This window comes from Sylvia atricapilla, chromosome Z (assembly GCF_009819655.1).
Source record: "Sylvia atricapilla isolate bSylAtr1 chromosome Z, bSylAtr1.pri, whole genome shotgun sequence".
In the NCBI taxonomy this organism is placed as follows: Eukaryota; Metazoa; Chordata; class Aves; order Passeriformes; family Sylviidae; genus Sylvia; species Sylvia atricapilla.
In genome coordinates this window covers 30,653,985-30,678,046 of record NC_089174.1, presented here as the reverse complement: position 1 = coordinate 30,678,046, position 24,062 = coordinate 30,653,985, and the positions used below count along the sequence as shown (strand labels likewise).

The following is a 24,062-nucleotide window of genomic DNA, read 5'->3' as shown; positions in this document are numbered from 1 at the left end:
AAGTACATATGCTGCAAAGATACTTGTCTATTTATTGTAGAAGAAAACGAAACAAAAAGTTTGTATATGCTTACATGCATAGCTTATTTTTATGATAGGGAAATTTGTTGGGGTTTTTTTATTCCATGTATTTTAAAAAATTTCATAATTTTCTGAACTAAAATGGCAATTCTAGCAAAATTTTACAGAGTAGTACTATCAATATATTTTGAAATATTACTGTGGTACAGATAGTTAAAAAACTATTTAAACGCAATAGAAATAAAAGCAATGGGTAACTTTTTAGATACATTTTCCCATTAAAATGGTTAAACAGGATACAGAATGTTTATAGATGTAACTGAAAATAAAACCTCATAATTTATTTTGATTCTGTTCTATGAGCATTTCCCTGATATATTGCCAAGTGGCCACTGAAATCAATAATCTAGACAGATTAGTAGAGGACTCATGTTTTCAGGGATCCATCTGGTATTGTGGCAATTGCAGCCTCATCAGATTACTGCTACTTCCCAGCTATGTAAAATGCATCAATGCTGCAAGAGAAACCTGTCCTGTACCATTCCAGTCCCAATGTCAGGTCAGTTGCTGGAAGCATATGTGTTAATTTATTTTCAATGGTCATTATTTATAATTAATTCATGAACAGTCATATCATGTTTAAATTTTACACTACCTTTTTGTATCATGTCCAATGAGGAGGGTCTGACAAATTCGGAGACTGTGAAAAGGCCTACATAATATTTTGAGGAAAGCCACTTTACGAAGATTTGCTTAAAAAAATAAAAACATCACTTACGTGAACCAAATGATATCCAGCTGGGGAAGGGGAGGAGGAGGGGGCAGGCAGGCGTGGGTCTGTGTTTTGGGTGTGTGCGTTCTTCCTGCTGCAAGCATCAACAGCTACATCTAGTGGTTTTTAGGCAGTATGGACCAATTTACCTAAAGCCACACCATGTCCCAGGGAAGCGTTTTGTATTCTGCATTAAAGAGAAAAGCTAACTTCTTCTCCGGTGTAGAGCTTTGCTTTGCAGCAGCATGATGCTTCATTGAAAGTAGTTTTTTTCTCAAGTTCATTTTTTGCTAATAAATTTATGGAGACTGGAAGTTCTTTATCTTTGTACGTTTTCAGTTGTATATTTGTATGAGTATATATTGGAAGAATATACTATATTTGTGTATTTTCCATAGTAGTAGGATAAATACATATATAGATAAAATTATAAATTCCAAATCCTAAGATTTAAATTTTGTGGAGTGGAATTCAACAAGCTCAGGTAACTTGCCACAGGTTCGTATCAGAGTGTATGTCACGTATGTCACATCATTTCTAGACCTAGATGAACCACAGATTAACAAGGCTTCAGGTTTCCAAAATATCAAGTATTCTGTCTTTCAGATACTCAAGAAGCATTTGCCTCAGCCAACTAGAGGCAAACATTCTATATTACAAACAATTCCACATAATAGTCATTTCTGATTATGAAAAACAAAGATCACATACAAACCTCCAGTCTTTTTTGAAGAACCAGACCGTGTTAGCAGCAGTAATCAGCAATGTATCGTATTTATTAATATCCAGGTATTATTTGAAGCAAGCAAGTATTTGGAAGTAATGTTACCAATTCAGAAGTAAAAGCATTTGTTTGCCAATAAACTCATACTAACTGAAATGTTCAATACAAAGAAAAATATCCTAATCATCCCATAATTAAATTTACGACTCCACAGAGGGAAGAGCTTCACTGTAAAATGGCAAGAAATAGCAGAAGAACCTTTACAATTCAACGGACTTCTTGAAGTCTGAACAACTTCCCAAGAAACTTCTAAGATATTTGTCAGTCATTAGCAACCAAGTTCAAGCATAGGTTAGAATATGGCAAGAGGTGGTTGTGGAAGAAGAAAAACTGTTGAAATTAAAAATGGATAAACTGAGCAATAAGAAATTAAAATTTTTCTTCATATATTAAACTACATTCATCATCTATTTTGAAAACTCAACTGGCTTTTTTTTTTTTTTTTTAATAGTGACCAGCTACCACTTAATGCAGATAAAAGGAAGGACCTAAGAAAAGTTTTGAAAGCGACAGAATAAGTTCAATTTGCCAAGGTAAGTAATTTTTGTGGTCACAAATGCATGTTATGCATGTTACTAACTGCAACTACTCAGAAAACCTCTGTTAGTATCACAGTGAATAATTTAATATATAAGCTCTGGACAGCAAAATCAAGGAACATACAAGATTTAATTTCTGCCTTTTTTTTTATTCAGGCAATTTCTAGAAATATTATGGTTCACTGATTTGTGAAGAATAGCTTAGAAAACAATAAGTATGGTAATGGGCACCTTGCCACCACTCTGTGAAAATCTGAGTGTTTTAGAAGCAGTGTCTAGCTTTTCTGTGTTTGGTGTTTAACTTTTCTGTATTCTATATATCCCACTGAATGAAAGAGGCATTTGAATACGTTGCAAAACAAATTAAAAAAATGTAATTTTTTAAATTAAAAAAATTTAAAAGCTCAGATTCTTAAATAACTTTTTGTGTACATTATTTCAATGATTTGGAGCAAAGTGGGCATACAAAAAAGTGCATAGCAATTGATAGAACTGGGCACAGGCCACCTCTGGAATGGAGATGGAAAACCAGCCTAATTTCCTAAAACAAATTTATGTAATTTTATCTTTACCCTAGGTAAGCACACAGGGCTGTTTAGCTGCATCACCTGCTATAGCACCTTCTGTAGCAGTGTCTATTAGAAGATTTTTGCCCCAATCTGCAGAATAGGAGAGACATATCTCATGATGGATGAGGTCTTTCAAGTACAGGTTTGTTGTGAGCACCCTACAAGCTTGCTACGGGTTTAGAGAGGTCTGGTGATGCCTTGGGTTCGGAGGTTTCTCCCCATATTCTTTACCTGTCAGTGTCAGTGCTTTGTGAAATTTCTCTTTGCCTCTCCCTTGAGAATACATCAGCTAGCTCTTTTTTTCTACTTTTTCTTTCTGAAATCAGTGGGGAAAACGGACGCTGGAGCAGGGGGCAGGTTGAAACCCCTGTTTCATAATATGCTGAACTACTTATCTCTCTTTACTATGACAGTTCGGAAACCGTGTCAGTATAAGAGCTGCCTCTGAAACTGGATTTCTGTCGAAATCCCTGTCCTTGTTCTCGGTAGTCACAAGGTGGCACCAGAGCTCAAGCTTTTCTGGAAATGCCATTTGGACATTCGTAATCCTTTTTCTAGCCCCCGTAAATCCATTTTTTGTTTTGTGAAGGCAAAGGATCAGACAAGCATTCACAGTAAAAGATAACCTGAAGAAACTCTCCATGCAGCAGACGGCTAAGTAATAATAAGTAAAATGTGACAAATGTAGCATTTCCAGTGTATTTTATTAGATAGACATGGAAGAATTACAGCTATTTGAAGGAATGGTTTTCCACTATATTATAAATTATTTCAAAGTTACTAGCCCTAAAGGAAGCTTTCCTGGTTAAGATGCAGGGTGATTCATTCATTTACATATTGTGTTGAAGCTATGCCCTTGCAGTAGCTTTCTGCTGACTACAAGTGTACAATTTCTTTAAAAATCATGTTTCAATCTTTTTGCCTTTCTTGTGACCCTTTTGTCTCCTCCCCTCTCACCAATTTACAACAAAGCAAGGAAACCCTTCTCATGAATTTCACGATGGCCTGTACTGTAGCATGTTTATGACATTCCCCTGACATTTCCTTTTGATTTCACCAGTCACTCCCATACACACCTTTAAAGGCAGGATGACGATTCCACCATTCTTCACACGTTGAACGCAATTCAAATTCTAATTCATGACTGTCCAATAAAATCATTCCTTACTGTCTTTGGAACATGACAAGCTACATTTTTCTATTCCATATTCACACCTGATTAAAGGTCTTTATTTTGTAAGGTGTTATGAAATACCTGCCCCATCTCAGAAGAGGGTTATAAAATTCATAAATTGTGTTTTACTAAAATAGTGGTGAAAATTTCAGCACTGTGCCCCAGCAAGCCTTCCTCTGGAGTGTCTGACTAAGTACCAAGAAGTTCTTTATAGTACAACATTCTTGCAGTTGACTTTTTGATTTTGAGATAAGTTTAGAAAAATGTCTTTTTTTATTTTGCCTTTTTTATTTTTCCTTATACTGGTGCTTAATATCTAATGCTGGTTGGGAAAATGTCTGTGGAAAAATTGTACATGTACTTCCTTCATACAATTCTGTGGGCAATGCTTGAAGCTCAGCACAGAGAGAAGCATGCTACTGAATGGAGTCCTTAGGGACTTATAAAACTCATTTGCGGTGCTTTTATATGACATTTTCTCCTTTGATGCAAAAAATAAGAACAAAAAGAAATCCAAATGGTCTTTGATTACTGGTCTCCTGTGGGAATACATTATATAATGCCAAGACTAAAGCTAGTATATATAGATTTTGCTTACATTTCACTGCTGATCCTCTATTAATTTGCATTGAAATATAAGATTATTTCTACTGGTTCATTTAATTCTCTGTCTCTCCCTTTACTGTGCAGTACTGTCCTCTTTAAGACAAGGATTGTCCTCCTTAATGCCAGGAAACGACATTTTTCATTTATGTTAGCATACGTAAAAAATCTTTGTTCTATTTGGGGTTTTGGGGGGGGGTTTTTGGTGTTGTTTTTTGGGTTTTTTTGGGGGGAGTGGGGTGTGGTTTTGGGGTTTTTTTTGTTGTTGTGGTATTGTTTGGGTTTTTTGTTGTTGTTGTGTTTGGTTTGGTTTGGTTTGGTTTGTTTGGTTTGGTTTTTTGGTTTTTTGGTTTTTTTTTGGGGTTTTTATGGGTTGGTGGTTTTTTTGGTGGGGGGGGTGGTTTTGGTTGGTTTTTTGTGGTTGGTTGTTTGTTGGTTTGGTTGGTTTTTGTTTAGAAACATCTCTTACTTCTACTCAGACCATCATGGGGCCTTCTGGCAGTGAAACAGATGGTGCTCTCTTCGCAAGCATTAACCTCAGTTCTAATTTTTGCAGTATGAAAGTTTCCACACTGTAATAATGGTCTGCAGGTTTCCATGGCAATAAATAAATCATAACATTTAAAACAATTGTGAAACAGCCATATGAAAGAGCCATATGAATGGAGTTTTTAAAAACTTCTGTTTTTTAAAATATTTAAGGAAGTAGCTCCTTAACTGTACAGAAACTTGTGCCTCTCAGACAAAAGTGTCCTAAGAGGATTGAGCTGGCTTTCAGTAAAAGTGTGACTTCTCCTTGATACAGCATTACAAAAACCAATCTTTCCTCTTCAAAACATTCAGCACTTGTGTTTCAGAAGTAGATAAAAATAGAAAACAATCATAACTACTACTTCAACTACTCTTGCCTCTAACTAAGAGGCATACATACAATACTTAAAAAATAGTAAGATGCCTTAAAGTTAGAAGTGCTTCAAATGTAGCAATCCACAGTAAACTTTTCTTCTGTTGCATGGTCCTGCAAAGCCCCTGCAATCAGATAACAGCTGTTTTCATATTAATAATATGTTTAAATTTATCTTCTCCTTTACTCTAAGTAAAAATTCTAATTGCTCCCTCATTCCCATTTTGAAGTTGAATCGTTAGGCTGAGCTCTTAAAAAGGACATATTTTTGCTGAAACCCTCCTGCACTCTGCCAAAAGGAAATCTTACGCAATCAAGAGCTATACTTGATATTACTACATTATTTCTTATTAAGCTATTTACTGATTTTTCCCTCACACCCTGTACCCACACAAATTGAAATTAAATGCAGAATAGCAACAAAGGATATGCAAAATTACACATGGGTGAATTTTATTTTTAAAAGTTTATTTGCTTAGCATAGAAATAAATGTTATCATTTTAACAATTAATCAGGTGAATACAAACTTTGTGGCATTCTTTCACTTGGATAAATAATGGCAATCAGAAATATTGATGCCATTCAGAGTAAGGATATTGAAAAAAATACACTGGGTTACAGTTTTTAAACATAATACATGCGCACTAGGTGCCATGCTTCGGAAACCTCTGTGTGTAAAGCCTGACATAGACATAGACATGCAAATATAAAGATTTTCAGCAACTGGGCTTGAGTGCATTTGAGGAGCACTGGAAACTTAGTGTCACTTCCACATAAAGCCACCAGGATGGTTTCATAATCCCCTTTGAGTTCATCCTGTAAATTTAAGCATGAAAACCCCACAAATGTTAGAATAGTGGTCTCAATTAAAATAAATTTCAAATAACATTCAATATATATTGATCAAATATAGTACTCCATCTGTATAAATTAATTACTTGATAAGACACCAGTTAGCCACAGACTGACCTGGAAGCAAGCACCCTCACTGAAGCTATTTGTGTAATCTAAAAATGAAGGAATTCATTTCCAGAGTGGAACATAGGTAGACAAGGCTAGTGAAAATGCTGGGAGGTCTAGTGGCCTAAATGGAGAAAAGAAGCACAGAAAAATTTTGTCTACCCAGGAGCTTAGGCTTTACTCTAAATAAAGTGTAAATTTCTTTTTTGATCAGTGGTGTCCAATGCTCATTAATATTACAACACTTTGTGCATATGTGTTGTGTCTAGCAGTATCTCAAACAAAGGCTAATAGTACAGTGATAATCTACTCACCATGGGATTGCTTATTTAGATTGGTAAAAATGGATAATACGCATTAAGTATACATGTAATCATTACATACATTTCTTGTTCCCTCTAATTTGAATCTAGTTTTCAGGGACATATGAATTGTTTAGTGTAGCCAAGCTATGCCTCAAGACATTTGGATGCAATCACCATCTTGGAACATGATGATGTGGTGTAATTACATACCAAATTATAGGTCATAAACACAGTTAAAGGAAGATTAAAAGTAGCCTTTGGCATCTAACTGAAAAAGTAGCAGACATCAATAAAAATCCCAAAGGCATTTTCATACATGTAGGGAGTATGGTTCTACTCCAATCAAGACATCGTTTTTTTGTTTTTATAGTAATGTCTACTACTCTCCACAAACGTGCTTTGCTAGTTTAGCTTTCTTCAAGTCCCTCACCACTTGAATTTTCCAGAAAGTACATTTGGTGGTCAGTCCCTTTCAACAAGATATTTTTGTTCAGCTCTTGGATTCTACTGTAGAAGATATTCTGAGAGATGTATCACTACTATTTCTATAGCTCTTTTGACAAAAACTGTGACCTGGAAAAGGAATCTGTTCTCCCAGCCTGGGGCCATTGGAAACATAAGGTACTCATCTACAGTGAGCTATGCAGGATGAACCAGTGACTGAGGAGCAGAAAATTAACAGATCTTTACTGGGCTTCAGAAATCATGCAGTTTTGGTTTCATGTGTCATGTGGGAGAAAACTTACCATGATGGCTTGGCGGCGGAGAGAGATGCCATACAGGCTCTTGTAATAGCCTTTGATCTCATTCATGTCCACCTCATGGCGTGACACCATGATTTGATGAGGTCTTTGTGCCGGGTCCCAGAACCCTATTAAACAAACAAAGAAAAAAATGGGTAGGAAAAAGAGGGAAAAGAATAATGCTACTTTCATAACTGAAATACCTTGAATCAATTCTCCATGTTAATCTATCAGACTTCTTTACAGATGAACATACCCCTTTCCTTTCCCTTCGGCATCTCTCATAGCAGGGTGGTCTCATACCTGTCTTATGTTCCCTATGAGTACAATTCACTTCTGAAGGCTCCCTCCAGCCTGTTGTTTTTGGAGTATTTTAAATATTTTTAAACATTTCTGTTAACTGTTTCCTAAAAACAGACATGCCCTTCACTGTGCTTGCTAGACACTAGGGACAGCCTAGACTTTACTGTCTTTTTTCATTACTTTTTAATAGTGCAATGATCTGCATTTTCTTAATGTTTCACTCAATTTTTCACATGCTGCTCCTAACCAAGTCACAGGAGTCATGACAATACCTACATACTAGACTGGTTCATGATCTCCAGCTGCCTCACTAACTTTCCGGAAGAATGGTGAATATTTCATTATAGATCAGGCTTCCACAAGGTTTCTGCCAGGATCTGTAATTGTTTCCTTTTCCCTTATTACTATAGTTGTAGTTTCATAAGAAGGTCTCCAGTCTCCTTCCTGTCACTGTAACAGTAAAAGATATGTGTAGGTGGACAGATGCATGCCTGAACACACTACAGCAAACAGACAACTCCTCTAACAGAAAGTATAAAGTTTCAAGGGAAGGAACAGAAGGAGTGAGAGAAATACTCTGAATTTCCCTCTACAGACATTTCTGTCGCACAAAGCGCCTAGAGACCTCTAGCTAACATTTTATTTTTCAGTTTATAAAGCAACTCATGTTTACAAAGAGGAGATTTTTATTTAGATTACCTTCATCGCCAAATGGAGTTTTTCTGCAAAGAAAGCTGGCTTGCTTGTGGCACACTTCACTGTAATGAAGCAGTGAGACAAAGTCACTTGCTGTACATGTCATTAAAGTCTACCAATAAACACTTCCAAAACCTGTTCATTTTTCCTACCGTGTACCTTACTTTGTTACCTTTCTTCATAACATATGAGGACAAAAAGATCCTTTCCTCTGTTTATTCAGAAAGCATTTCAATCAGGGGAGAATAATTACTATAAAACAATACATTTCTCTCTAGTATACTGCCATAAAATTAAGGCAAGTGTTGCAGTTCCCAAGAAAAAAAATGTGAAAGCATTTATGCCTTCTATAGTAGAGCTGGAGGTTACAATTTGATATTTTGTTAACAAAATTATAGTTGAATCTTGATATTAAGAGGGATGGTGAAAATTATTTTTATTCAAAGTAAGTTTGACTGTGATATAAAAGCTAAGAACAAGATGAGTGCCTGGCTCTCAATTACATCCCTGATCAATTACATCAATTACATCCTGATCCAGTGACAGAAGGAGTCACTTCCTTACCTTTTTGTTCATGAACAATGGTCACTAGCTTTATATGAATATTTTCTTGAAAAAAAAAATGAGGGATTTTTTCTATGTTTTAAATAATCAATATTATATAAGTATTCTTGCAACATGAAACTTGGAGAAGAGTGGGTTTGGCTGAAGACAGGTTTAAAACTATTGGATTTTTGATATAAACTATCCCTGTTCTGACAGCTATTTTTGGCATATTGATTTCTTGTACAGGACTTGTTATGTCGGCAACCCATCTGTTCTCCTTAAAAGATCTTCCCAAATATCAGGAGTGGTATTTCTGCTCATTCACCAACTTCCAGTGATTTTAGGTGTCAATTAAATCACTATTATTAGATTAGACTTTCCAAGGTATTATTTAGCAAGCTTCTCAATGAAGCAAGGTAAGTACAGAACAGTTTCTTATCAGAGCAATTATGGCAGAAATAAAAGTTAAGTTTAGTCATAACATATAGTAAGTTTCAGTCTGCAGAACCACTTACCAAGGGCAGTGAGGCAATTCTCAATATCGCCTTTCAGCTCCAAATCCAGTACCTGTTCATGTCATGCTTGCTGTATTTGGTGTACTTCTGAAAGACTAAATAAAGGGGGAAAAAATCAGTATTCTCCCTGCACGTCTCTGCCTATTCTTTTCTCACTGCTGCAGCAGAGGACTGTTTGTGGGCCATCTTTCTCACTTTCTTCTGACAGCTCAGAGTAAAGAGCAGAGTTACTGCATGGACTGATGGAGTCAGCATACAGAACGGGTCTTCGGTAGGATGGAAGGGTTCATTTCCCTTGGCTGGGGTAGGGGTGGCCAACTGACTACACCAGAGCCTGTGACCCTGCGTGACAGCCCTTGTCCAGGGCAAACTGGCTAAGAAACAAGGCCATTTTGGGGAGCTCTCATCGCTTGGCATTGCGATCACAATCCAGCTGAGACTTTAGTTTTGTTGACAGCCTAAAATATTGCTTATCTCTACTGAAAGAGCAGCTAGGCTGCCAACCACACCCTTTGTCAGCAAGTGTATTTCCAGTTAGAGTCATGTCTTGATAATCTTTCAGAATTCATGACCAGCTTTGTTCAACTTACCCTTCGAAGATGTGGGTAGCTTCTTGTAGTAAGAACATTTACAAACACAGCTGTTCTTTCCTTTCTCTCCTGCTTCATACAAGGCCTGTCAAAAAGAAAGCAGGTGGCAAGGTCAATATTGGAATATCAAAACTCAAAATACTGTATTTTGAGGCCATTGCTATTAGTAATGAAAATTTTCCATTGATACAATCCAGATCAAAACTATACCTACCTCAGACTAACTCCAGCTCTGTCAAATACTTCATACTTCACTTATGTAGTAATAGTGAACACTATTAGTACCTAGTGAACACTATGCAGCTAGAAAACATATTTCAGATATTTTACAATTACCATCTAGCTTTCCTGAGTTACTACATTCTTGAATGAAGTTCTTTTTCATTCGTCATAATAGCAGTCTGCATGAAAGCTCAGGAATGGTAGGATTTCTTAAGACTTACAAAACAACGGAAGTTCAGGACTGGTAGGATTTCGAAGACTGACAAAATATTTCTGCAACTATCTGGTGCAATATGCAGGAGAAACCTGGTAATAAGGTTTCCTCATCTTTCCAGGAGTGACTTTTACTTCCAGGAAAATAAGAACCAAATCAGTCCTCTATTATTCTCACTCTTCTAACCTCTTAAGAGTAATAATAAAAGACCTCAACACAGCTTGAAGATTTAACATTCTGCATCAAGATAAATAGTACTGAACTCTTGAACTTAAGCAAAAGTATTAATTTACTTTCATATGATGACAGAACTAAACTCCTTATGTACAGGAATTAAAGCAATATTCTCAATACTTTTCTTGTCTGGGTTTTTTTAAAAAATCAATTTGAAGTAATTTAAACTTGAATTGTAACTGTGATGTAACATTTTATAGGTGAAAACTCAGCAACAACTGCTAATTTTTATTAAGATTTTAGCAAAGACAGTCTCACTAATGCTGGAATAAATAAGAAAAAGATCAGATGTTTATTTCAGAATTATTGAGAAAATGGCTCTGAGGTTTACCAATAATCTTGAAAGGTTTGTCACCTAAAGCAGCATTTATATCTGACATACTACAGAGTTCACACTGGTCAGTATATGGTAGCTAATCCTGCACATAGATGAGCATGCTCTTGTCCCTTAATTCAAGAGCTGTTTTATAAACCGAAGCAAGTCTGGGTCTGATTCCTCCATTTCTTGATTCGTAACTCAAATGGTCTGCATGCTTTTCATGAATTAGACAAGGTATTGCAGAAATGTTTACAAAGCTAGATGTTAGGGTGAAGATCTAATTTCCTTAATATAATTAACTTACATTAATTTTGTAAAATACTATCTCCTAAGAAATGATTGTTGTATGACATTTAAATCTCCTTTAGTTCTGCAGTGCAAATGATGCAGACAGCCAGTGGAAACTCAAGTCAGAAGGAAAAGTTCTGCCAAGTATGATCTTACCCTGGCATCATTGTCAGCAAGTTCATCATTCACATGAGGATTTTCACACCGATCACCCTACATAAAGAAATAAATAGAATTTTACTGCTACTCACAATCATTCAGTTCACTAAAAGCTTGACATTTGAGAGTTCTGGAGCACCCCGCTCATACATAAACCTATACTAACTGAAAATACGTGCAATTATGTCAATCATCCGTGAATAAACTGTTGTAGTTGAAATCAGAGAACATGCTTCTACAGCCATCAGTAACTTATTTCTTAATTCATACTTAAAAATCCACAGAAAGTATGTATTTCTTGACACGAAACTACAGGGTTCAACCCACAACCTACTCCCACTTAAGTTGATTTGAAAATTAAAATGGAAATCCAAACCATGAAAAGGATGCATGAAAAATTTAGCCTGCATGCAAGGGCAAGTGCAAGGTTCATATACATACACTCAAAAATCAAATATTTAAAAGTGTGTTTTATTGAGAAGGTCCAGTATTTGAACTCATCTGTCTTTGAATGTAAATCTACAAAACATTTTGTCCACTTGTTAGCTCCCTGCCCTTGTCTCATAATCTAACTACTAGAAACATACATTAACAGGAAAAAAATGTTAAAAAGTTTACACCTCCAATTTTAAACATTTCTTTTTTTTCTAGTCAATTGACATGACATTCTGCTTGTTACTTTTCGAGTGCTTAAAGATAGCATAAAAAATGTCTTTAAAAGATAACTGATAAAAGCAAATACTATTTTACAATAAAGTTTCTTAAAAGGCATTTGAGATAAAATCTCATAATAGTTTGTCTAAGAACAGTTTCTAATGGTCTAGGATATGAAAGTTAAAAAAGCAATGCAGAGAAATAAATATTCTATAAATCTTTATTTACTTCATGTCTCTCTAAAATAGTTGAGAACATTGATTTTTGATTATAGATATTGTCACTCAAATGCTTAAACATAGCATACCTTGGCAAGAGCAACCAATGCCTTTTGAAAATCTCCAGACGTGTCCGAGATGAGTCTTGTGTCAGATCTCTCTTCAGCACTGCATCAAATAGTTTCTTTTGAAGTTATCGACTTAGTTGACTACATAATATTAAAGGTCACATCAAACCACTCTATGATCTTTTTCAGTATTTTCTTAATTTCCCACTTAAATATGCCACTAGAAATGGGTTTTCTTACCTTCTCTAATTTGGTTTCAAATAAAGGGTTTATTTGTAGCATATCCCTTAAATCCTGAGATGTACTGTGAATTGGAGGTTAAACCTAAAATGTACTGAAAATGTCCATCTCAAATTGGTTTAGTGGGTAGCAATGTCTTTGGTTTCTGCTTGTAAAATACACAAACCTTTTTCTGAGCCTTTTTCATTTTTGTTTATAGCTGTTCTAATCAATATTGAACTCAAACACAAAACTCTCCCAAAACTCAAGATTTTAATACAGGTATCTAAGAAGAGATGTAGGTAAAAGAAGAAGAGATGAGGTAAAAGTTACCTCATCATCTCAGAAAACAGGATTTAATTAGACAACACAGTAAACTTGATATATGAGAGACACCACGTTACACTGTAATAATTTCAAGTATTTTACCCTTATAGTCACTGGTTGCTCCTACTGCTAACATGTCTGTGTTCCTAACTCAGTAAGATTTTTTTTTCATGCCTATGCTTTTATATTAAATTGTTGCCAAGGTTTAGTTACAGGGAAAGAAAAGTAGCCTGGCTTTGCATGCATCCAAGAAAATGTCTAAATGTGTGACTTATTCCATTGAAACACCACAATTCCAGAAGTGGTGATGTATCTTTCCTTCACTATTGGTATCTACATAGGTCAGCAAATTCATCATGACCTCCCTCCCCAGCAACCCTGTCAAATTTTTGTGGAGCTTCATTTACTTCCTGTATTGTTCTCAGTTCCTCATATATGTGCCTGTAACTCTAATATATCTGCTACAGGGTTACTGATGGTATAATTCTTATTGCTTCTTAATTTTAATTTCTTGTTCTGAATTACCTTCCTTGTAGTATTTGTTGGCTTCTCTGATCTCTCGGTTGTTTCTTGAGGCCAGAATCTCAATTAGGGTATCTTCATCAGTTCCAAGCCCCTAATAAAAGCATTGAAGTTTTAGAGATGTTATTCAATAGAACTTAAAATTCTTATCAGAAATAAGATGAAAATCATTGCCTTGGTTTTGAAGGCACCTCATGGAATGAGAAATAAAAATTTAAAATTTTGTGCTTCCATATAATGTAATTTTGGCTCTTTTGGAATTAATTTTTTATCACATTCAATATACTTGTGCCCAAAAGAAGTGCTAAAGGGATCAAACCGTGCACATAGAAGATAAGGATGTGAAATCTATGGGGGAAAAGACCCTTCTCTTTTTTTCTTTCTCCTATGTAAACATGCATGTAAATGCTACGGCTCCCATTAGCAACCAATTTTCAGAAGGCAGAAAGAATTCATTCACACAAAAGGATCTCCTCAATCTAAAATTCAGCAGAGATTACTGTGTTATTCTCATAAACTGGGGTTACCAGTACAGATTTATCTAACAAAATGAACATAAAATAAAGATAATACACAAGCCTTAAAATTTGCGTTCAGTGTTATTTATAGGTCTTGATAAGTGCAGATGGCTCTCTGGGAAAGTTTTCTCTGAAGATTTTGTGTTACCTTCATAGAGGCTCTTAATTCTTCAGCATCAAATTGAGCTGGAGTTTTGAGCAAAGCCACAACAACATCTTCTAGATGGCTTTCAGAGCTTTTTTCAAAGCCTCTTCTAGACTCTGTTTCAGGAAGAATAAGAAGGACACTAAATTAATGAATGGTAAAAGCTTAGCTGGTGTTCAGCAACAATCCAAAAATTAATCTGACCTCTGATCAATCAGTCTACACCATTCCTGTATCAAAATAGAAAGAATTGTGAAGCCCTACTTCTAGTTTCAAATTTGTTGCATTTGCCACTTTACATTAATTAAAATGTCTGGGAGGGTTTTCAGTAAGCATTCTGGAATGCTTTCAGACATTGCAGTTCAGCTATATTGAAACATTTACAGCATCAGAAAAAGACTCAAAATAGGCCACTCCTTGTTCAAGAGAAGACAATGCTATATCACTCTTACAATTATGTAAATATACTTTTTTTGCATTTGAACTCATTGTTTATTGCATTAAGTTTGAAGTAAACATATGTAATATCATCCTGAACAAAAACACAAGTTTGAAGACAAAGGCTATATAATTTGACTTAAATAAGTGGGGTGAAAAAAAAACCCTAAAAAAGTGATTTATTCTGCTGCCTATCTAAAAATGTTCTAAAAACACTGGAACCCCTCCCCATAGCAGTGCTGGCGTACTTGGGGAACAATGTTATGGTCCTATAACTCTCCTCCTATTCAATACTCTATCTTTATTCATATATACCATTTGGGCCAGAAGAAACTTTGATATTCTGGGTGAAAAATAAGCTTGGTTTGAATATACTTTACCTTCCCCTTAGCTTGCTGATAGGCAGCTTGATCTGCTGTCGCTGAGCATTTGTTCTCTTAGTCAAGATGTCAATGATGGTGGCTTCATCCACACCTATGAATCACCAAACAAAATTCCAATATAGTCAGAATATATGCATAGTTTAGCCAGTTAATTTTTTTAAAATTATTATTGCTTTATGTCATATTTTGATTTCTTGACAAACTCAAATATAACCAAAGGAAAGGCTGTAATCATCTACTGACTCACAAAATTAGTGATGTAGCTAAGAAACTAAATAAATAGATCCATCTAAGACACAGAAATTTCAAACAAAAAGTCTTAAAGTGTTCTGAGTGTAGGTTGTCTTCTAAACAGAAAAAAACCCAAACAAACAGAGACCTATGCTCCTTTAAGGAAAAAGGAGTTTAAGGAAACATACGCCTTTAATGTCAGTAAGTCAAACTGAAAAACCTTTCGAAGTACAAAGTGCCAAATGTGAATTTCATTAGAAAAGAGAAATGTAACAGAAGCATACAATATATTATCAGATTAATCACTACTTCCTGCAGGAATTTTTATAAATCTTTATATAAGCCAAAAAGTATTAGTATGGTATGTTGCAATATTATTTCCTTCCCTAGGATTTAAATTTTTACAACTCTTGCTTCAACATATTCAAGTACTTTAATATAGCATTAAAGTCTGAAACCATAATGCAACATCAGGCAATCAAAGAGTTGAGATTCTTCACCAAGTAGCATAATTCAGTGTATTTCCAGGCTTTTAAAAGACAACCTGTCCTGCTTGTCTCTGCCTCTTGCTCTGATATTTTATTCAGTGCTATTCCCAAAATCTTCTAGGGAAGAATCTAATGTAGTAAGCTAAATATTTACTCCTCTTACCCTTTACAGTAATAGCTCTGTCCAAAGCAACAACATCAGCTGATGGATCAAAATTTGGGTATGTCTGTACTCCACGGACACCTTTGAACTCTTCTGCAGATGGAAAACAACGAAAAAAAATTAAAACAAAAACAAAAAACAAAACAAACAAAAAACAAACAAACAAAACAAAACAAAAAAGGAAAATAAATTACCCCTAGTTAAGAATATTTTGCACAGAAGCAGTTGAATGCCCAAATAAACTGTGCATTTGAGATTTCCTTATCATCAAGGAACACACATTTTGTAGCTACAGGTAATTGAACGGATTCAATAATGGATAATTGTATCTATTCCTGTCACAGCTCTCATATTAAACAAAAAAGTACTTCGTAAATTGTTTTAGGTACCCAAACACCTATTTCTTAATGTAAGTTGGATTGCATAAGAAAACATTCAACTCTCATAATTAGGAAATTGTGCTCAAATTTTATAGGCTTTAAACTCACAATTAAATCCTACAGGGACTTCCAGTAAAATGCTAATTTCTTTGCTCACTTTATGCAAACTGACTGTGCGTCACATTGTGGGTGTCCTGAGCTGATTCATATCTAACTTTCAAACATTTCTTGTATTCAAGTTCCTGGGATGTGTTTAAGCCATATCCTACAAGGAAGTGGAGACCTCTTGCCCAGCTTCTTTGAAACTTTAGACAAAAGCCACAATTTTCACAAAGCATTATCCACTAGCTGGTTTGGTGAATCTACTCCTAGATGGGCACTCCCTAGTCAGTGTCTGAAGATCTCTGGGAACCACATCACATTCGGCTTGCCCTGTGTCAACAACATGCCACATCAAGTTATGGGTAGGACCTAACAGCACTAGGTAAGTCATTCAGCACTCAATTCAGCAGCACTAAATAACTGATTCTAGTCTACTGCTATTACACAGCTGTAAAATTCTCCAAGATTCTTGGATGAAAGATTTATAGAAAATTCCCGTTGTTGCGATATATGGTTAGATTTCCTATTAGAAGACACTAGCACTTTAGTTAGATGACCCAGAATAACCTAGTCTTTCTTGTTTCAAAAACTAGTATTTTAATTTTTTTAATCCTTTACGATTAAAACAAAATATCCCAAGAGAAAGGGCGAGGTTTTATGAATACCTGTTTACACACAATAATTTGTGTTGAATTTTGTACATTTCTAGCATCTGACAATTAAATGCTTATCTCCCTACACAACTGTCTCACTGGGAGTGGTAAAAGAGCAGACTTCCTATTTAGATCAGTATTGAATACCTTTCAAGTGATCATTGTGTCTTGTATGCTAAGTAAACAAAGGGACTCTATCACTGCCTGTTTCTCAATCTTGCATGCTAACCTTTGTGTACTGGTTTCCATCCCAAACTTATCTACCAGCAATACAAAAATCTGTAACTACCATGGCCAAGGATGTTTCAGGACCCTGGAAATGGAAGGAGGATAGAATGATGGAGTCAAAGGTTTGTGCAAAATGTTGTGGAGTCAAAATTACAAAATCTACATGGGCCTAGAGCAGAAAACTTTTGTTTATTGAAATTTCCCTATATAATTTTGTTTTCAAAATGTAAGTTTTTTAGGGAACTTGTGTGATTTCAGGGTGTACTGCTTTTATTTGCTTTCATTTCAGTATCTTCACCTCATTATCACAAAGATTCTGCATATCATCCTAGCACAGTAACTCTTGACTCCTTACAACTACAACCCACTCTTGTAATGAGTGGCAGTACTCATTGTCTGAGGCTTTTTATTGTGGTGCTGTGGCTTGTTGCACCATGACCGTGACATGTGATATGAAAGCTAGAATGTATACTTTACTTCCTCCTTTACATTCCTGGGTTCCAACTCATAGCTTCCTCAGCCAAAGAGTCCCTGTTTTTCACATATATTATCTGAACACGTTCATACACGTTCACACAACTTAGTATCAGATTACCACACTAAAGAAGCCGATCTGACTGATTCAGTGACTGGCCACTGGGAATTACATTTTAATCACACAAACTGGTTTTGCCTAGGCATTGATAACTAGACTGATATGTGCAAATAGGAGCAATTTTTCATCTTGTAGCAAACTTACTATGTTATATAGTTACATTAGATATATACTGCAATAAAATTGGGTCCTAGTTTAATCTGGTAGAGTTTTGCCGTTGTTTTTCTTCCGTTTGCATTTACGAAAGATGTTTAAATGCTTTTAAACCACTTGTAAGAGTACAGGAAAATAAGGATGGTGCATTTAAAAATTGATAATACTTACAATACATTCCTGCTCCTGATTGTCCATGAACCATGCCTGCTTCAGAAATTCTGATACCATAGCCATGTTGACAGAGTTTCTGGGAAGAGATGCATAAAGTTACAAACCATTTTCCATCATTTTCAGCACCAGTGCAACTCAAGAGTTTTCACCCCAGAAACACTTCTCTAGCACTATGACACATTGTGGTTAATGTCCCACATGGTAAGTGGCCTGTGCTATTGGAGACAAGTAGCTTTGATGTTTCATGAGTGATGTGAGGATCTACAGCTGCTTGCTCACTTAGCTACCTTCAGAAGTTTTAGATAAGAACAGCAGTAGTACTATTGGCTTACACCAATGTATTAGCATTGCACTTACCTACAAAGGGAAATTACTGGAAACCAATCAGTCTGTCTTTCTCATTAGTTAGTCTATCATCTATGCCCATTTAGTTTGATCATTTTGAAATTCACTGGTGAACAAGGGTTCTCATCTCATAATTTACTGTGGTTGGAGTTCTTGTGTATTATGTTAGGAAAAAGGTATTCTCTTGTTAAATATTTTCATGTAATTTCTTTGACTAGCCATTTTCTAAGGAAGATGAGTATAACTGGATAGTTTTATACACATTGCTTTTTCTTATGTATTTTCTATAACTTCTACAAAATAATAAAAAAGCAATACCAATTTAAGAAGAGGAAAGAAAAGCAAGTTTTACTTTTTGCCACTCAAAAAGAAAGTCCACCTAGCTTTCCCAAAAATCACTATTCAGACATGAAAAAATGAGAGGTCATGTACATTAAGTACTCAAGAATAGTGAATAGGTTGCTTCATAACAACTTTTGTTGTTATGGGAAATATTCTGTTGCTAACTGAAATAGTGAGGAAATAGAAAGTAGAAATCAATGGTTTATCAAACAAAGTTATTCAAACTAGATTATTATTTTAGAACATTTTTCATCAGCATGCTCTAGGAAAGACTTGGTTTTAAAGCATACTGGTAAGCAGTAACCAGAAACAAGGTTGTTGAGTAAACCAGACTGATTTTGAAACTAGTGGTAAGAAACAAGATTCTATCTGCAGTCTTGGAGTGCAGATCATATACACAATTACAAAAATTATGTTAGTTGCACTGGTAACACACCTCTGTCCTGTAGGAAGGGCAGAAATCAGTCTTTTGAATTGATACGAAGTTTAGGACCAAGGAGTGTAGCTGCCATCCAGATCTTCTTCTTTCCCTCTCAGCAGAACTGTAAAGCTTTCTTCTGCATTCAGCAGCCAACAAAGTAAAAAATACTCACACAGCCTGCTTGAAGCTCTCTCCAAAGTAAGAGCCAGCCATATGCCCTCTTCTCCAAAAAATTCTTGCTTTTGTTTTCTTCCCTCAGGAAGGGATTTAGCTCTGCCTATGCTGCCAGAAAAGCTAAACTTGATTTAAAATCTGTATTTGATACATTATTTACAGTAGGTCTTGACTGGGTAAATAATGGACAGAATATTCAGTCAGATTTAAGGACCAACTTTTATGGCTTGCTATTTATTCCGGATCAGAAAAGCATGCTCACATCACGATTGCAACCTGCACTTTTCTCAAGTTGTCTGAGTGACTCCTGCACCTTTCTACTGACAGAAGTTAACAACAAGGGCATTTGAAACAACTCAGCACCTAAAATTCCTCTGCATTTTATAACAGCACACATGAAAGCCATATGCAGCAGGATGGAAACAGTTAAAAGTCTCCATACTGGGTACACTGAGTCATCAGCGCTGACATGTCCTGGTATGTCTGCTGGTTGACTGATTCACAGAGCAGAGAAACACCCCAAGCTATGGAACAAGATTCAGTCTCCCAGCACTGGATTTGAGTAGAGGTTGAGACTTCTAATTTTTTCCTTTTTTGCTTAGTGACTTTTGGGTTTTGCCTGAAAAAGTAACGCTTTCAAGGAAAGCTGGCCTCAGGAAGCATTGCTAACACATACCTTTCTTCTACATATCCCCAAACCCAGCCTTGACACCAAGCTCTAAAGGTTTTGATGCCTTTGGGCTGGCTGGAGCTGGAGGCTACTAGACTACACTAAATTGGATCTATTAAGCCTCTAAAACTCCATTTTTTTATTATTTAAATTACACAGTAAGAAAAATTCTGTGCTTTAACAAATTTTTTAAAGTATTTTTTCTCCTTTTAAAATAAAGGCACTGGCATGTAGATTATTCTATTTCCATCTAGTAAAGAATTAACATGGTTTAATATGAGTCAATGTAGTCAGCGGTCCTTGGGAGGAGCTAAAAACCTTAGTCTGCTTGAATTAGTGCAGCAAGGTAAGAAACCAACTTGCATATAAAACTCCTCTTCTGCTTTGGAAGAAACTACAGCTGGTAAGAAAAAAGAAGACTGAAACCTAAGAAGACAACCAGCCCTTGATGGAGACAAGGTTTTGCCCTATACTTTGTCCTGCCACTCTAAAAAGCAAAGAGATCATGTGAACAGCACCTAGATCCAGGAGGGATACATTCAGTCATAATATACTATGAAAAGGACTGGAACAACTGATTCCCAATTGGAATAATCAACTTCGCAATGGGATTGAAAAATCAGACAGGCATCCAGACTGAAAGCCCTAACTGTTTTTTTCGTGAAAATCCCCATAATATCCCTTCTGTCTGGCTCTTAATCCCTGAAGATGCTCCTCAAACAGAACCAATCAAAAATTTTTAAGGTTATAAAAATATTAAAGACACAAAATAGATTTTTACACTACAATCTGTGTCAAATGACAGCATTTATCTGTGCTTTGTTAATCACATCATGAAGCATGTCAGATACCTGGTTACTTTCAAAGGCTCAATACCAGGATCTTGATGTAAATTACAGTCATGATACACAGTCAGAAAATCAGGCAGAAGATCTAATAAAGTAATTTACTTTACAGTGGAATGTCTCCTGGTTATGGAAAATCAGAGAGGAAAAGCAATCTCATCCTTGTAAAATTCTGTGGAAAGATTTAGCAGAAAGAACTCCAGATGATAGAGCTTTTACATGGCTTTGCCAAGTTCTTAGTCAGAACAGCAGCATTTTGCTCTCATATTCTAAAAGATTGGTTTAATTTCTAAAATTTTATTTCTGATTTGATTGCTAAGAAACTTGATTCTCATCAGTTTCATGAATTCCTCTACAGTAATAATGCAGCAGAACATGGTGGAAGTAATAACAGCTGTTTCTATGTTTTAAGTTTACATACACAGCATAATAGTTTTCTATGAACTTTGATTTTACTGCAAATTTCTACAGCAGGCTACTAAAAAGGCAAAGAGAAAGCACATGAAATGGTTAGCTCCAAATAAGTTTATTTTTGAAGTTTTAACCATCTTTTATTCCCTTATTTAATTGCATTAAATAAAAGCAACAATTGTCCAATCCCTTGTGCAAAATGTTCCAGAATGGAAAGAATTTCTCCTGCCCACACCCGTCTTTTTCCTGACAGCAAGTTCAACCCACAGAAAGTTTGTACCAGGCCACTTGACAAATTAAGCATATGATTTCTAAAATGTGCTGGGTCAATAGAGAACAATAATGAACTACAAAATCCTACCTTCCTTCTCGCAAACACTGCCTTGCAGGGCTGTACAATCGGAGTAAAGGAGCTGAGGGTTCTCAAAGCTTTTATACACTGTGCAGGAAACTCCACCCAGCAACCAGTGTTTCCACAGCCCTAGTAATCATCTGCAGCAGCTATATCTGGGCGCCACCCAAAGTGGAGAAACATTAGGGGAAAAAAAATCATTGCGAAATTTTGTGCTGGCAAAAGTATGAGCAGATTTCAGAAGGGAAAAGATAACAAATGAGCAACCGTGGGAGCTCTCCTCTCCTGCCGTGACACATCCCCAGTTTCAATAAATTGCATAAATCTTTTGGGATCATATGATTAAATATTAAGAAGACTAAACTTGAGTTATCTCTTCACTTTTGACATGTCTGATATAATTTCAAAAGTGAATATAAGATATATCTTTGCTTAGTGAAACTTTGAAAGAAGAAATGGTGAAGAGTCAAGACAGCATCCTCACTTCACTGGATCCAGTGGCTATCAGCTCTGCATCTTTTGCATGTGGGCCCAAGGCAGAATAACCCAGGAATAAAACACATCTAGTATTCCATATAAAAAACTTTTTCTTCTTGGAAAGAAACACATGGAAAAGATAGACTTAATATAAGGGCAATAACTGCCATCTACATAATTAGAAAGAGATTGAAGCAATCAGATTAAATTCTGAAGTTCAAAGTGAGAGTGGTTTGCACAAGACGAGGGCACTTCTGCTGGAAGTGGTTTTCTGCAAGCACTTCCTTGCCCAGCCAGCATAGCACAACACCGTGCATATCACTAACATCTCAGATTGGCCTGAAGCATGATGCCCAGTGAAGAAATACCTGTTGCTGAACCAGAAGTGTTTGCAATGAGCAGATAGGGCCCAGCAGACTTTGTCCTTCTCCTGACTGGCTGCAATGCACAGGAACCCCTAGTATGGTTGATCTGCTTCACATGAACACACATGAAGTGCAGTCTGCCCTTGAAACCCGTGTCTAACAATTAATTGTATGAGGAAGAAGAGGAACAGATTGCTGGTAATTATTAGAGGGGACCCTCACAAATTTCCCAAATGTAATGTAGCACACATGTAACGTTCCAAGATAGCTTACATCTTCCTCCTTACACCCAAATGTGTGGTGCTCAGAGTAACCTGCTCATTACAGTCAAGGAGGTCCTCATCCCAGTAAGGGGAGAGCCTCCAGGGACGCCGAAGGACACAGCAGTCAGTTCACTTCAGCCCCAGGATCTGCCCTCAGAGCAGTGGCCTCAGCCCTCATTTCTCACTTGAGTCACTGCCCTGCTGCCTTACAGAGGCTGGGACTGAAAGTGGGACCCAGTCTATGGGGCTGATGGCCTGTCATATTCCCATCCTCAGAGAAGTGCCAAATGCTTGGAGCTGGAGCTGCCTACAGTGTCCACCCCAGGTATCCTGCTCCTGGCTGGGATGATGGGATAGGAGGGGCTGCCAGGCACTGTCTGCTGACCCCCATGGGAACACTTCTGGCCCCCAGGAGTCCCCAGCCACCCTGACTCCCTGAGAAAAATTTTCTCTTGCTCTTTGTAATTTCCTTTACCCCTGTACATTTACTATATCATTTCATAGAATTATTTTAGATGTTTTCAGTAGACTGAATAATTGAAGGGGCCTACCAACTGACAATGATACAGTGAGCAGCTGTCAGGTGTATGTTGATTTGTGTATTTAATTATGATGTGTGATGTTCAGATTACTCTAGCCCACCTGAATTCCATGCCAGAATGACACTGGCAGTCTTACTTCACTTGGGCCAGATGTTGGCCAGAATCTCTGTTTTCACTCTTTTTCTGGGACTGTTTCCCCTGCCTATCAATGAGCATGGCTAAGGGTAGGAATCAGTGGCTGCAAGTGCATAATAGTAAGACATTCCTCCATGTCAACTCTTTTTTCTAATACAGTTTTTTTCCATCAGATTACTATCCCATTTTTATAACAGTATTATTACTTCTGATTTAGTTCTTTTGTTTTTTGTGGTTTTTTTAATTTAATTCTATTGTCTTTCAGGTGCATGTTTCCACCTTCAGGGTGATGTCACAAGAAAGCATTGTGCTACTACTCATTGCAGAATCTGTTCACATTTGCTTTTCCTTCTTCTTAATGGGTGGGCAGATGTGGTTGACTCACTGTCTTCCTGGAGCTTGACTGAGTCACCATCTGCCCTTTGTTGGCACTAGAGGGCTTTGTTGTACAAAATGCTGCCACTTAAAAAAATGCAGTTTAATTAGATGGAGCTCTTAATAATTGTTTATTTTTAAGTTTTTAACTGTTACTCCCTAATTTGTTTCATAAAGCTACCACAGTTGCATATTGTTCATTGTTGAGTTATATTTATTCAGAAG

At 36.3% G+C, this 24,062-nt stretch overlaps 1 protein-coding gene across 1 annotated transcript; it reads right to left on the bottom strand.

Annotated features, from left to right (window-relative positions):
* Nucleotides 1-6,057: 6,057 nt before the first annotated feature.
* Nucleotides 6,058-21,871, bottom strand: ANXA1 (annexin A1). The gene is given in 17 exon segments (XM_066338492.1): nucleotides 6,058-6,183; nucleotides 7,379-7,503; nucleotides 8,378-8,436; nucleotides 9,436-9,531; nucleotides 10,026-10,074; nucleotides 10,076-10,110; nucleotides 11,459-11,515; nucleotides 12,423-12,475; nucleotides 12,478-12,501; nucleotides 13,473-13,563; nucleotides 14,136-14,215; nucleotides 14,218-14,248; nucleotides 14,951-14,976; nucleotides 14,979-15,044; nucleotides 15,836-15,925; nucleotides 18,114-18,196; nucleotides 21,690-21,871. Coding segments are annotated over 13 exon segments (735 nt in total). The 5' UTR covers nucleotides 18,184-18,196; nucleotides 21,690-21,871; the 3' UTR covers nucleotides 6,058-6,183; nucleotides 7,379-7,503; nucleotides 8,378-8,436; nucleotides 9,436-9,468.
* Nucleotides 21,872-24,062: the final 2,191 nt, after the last annotated feature.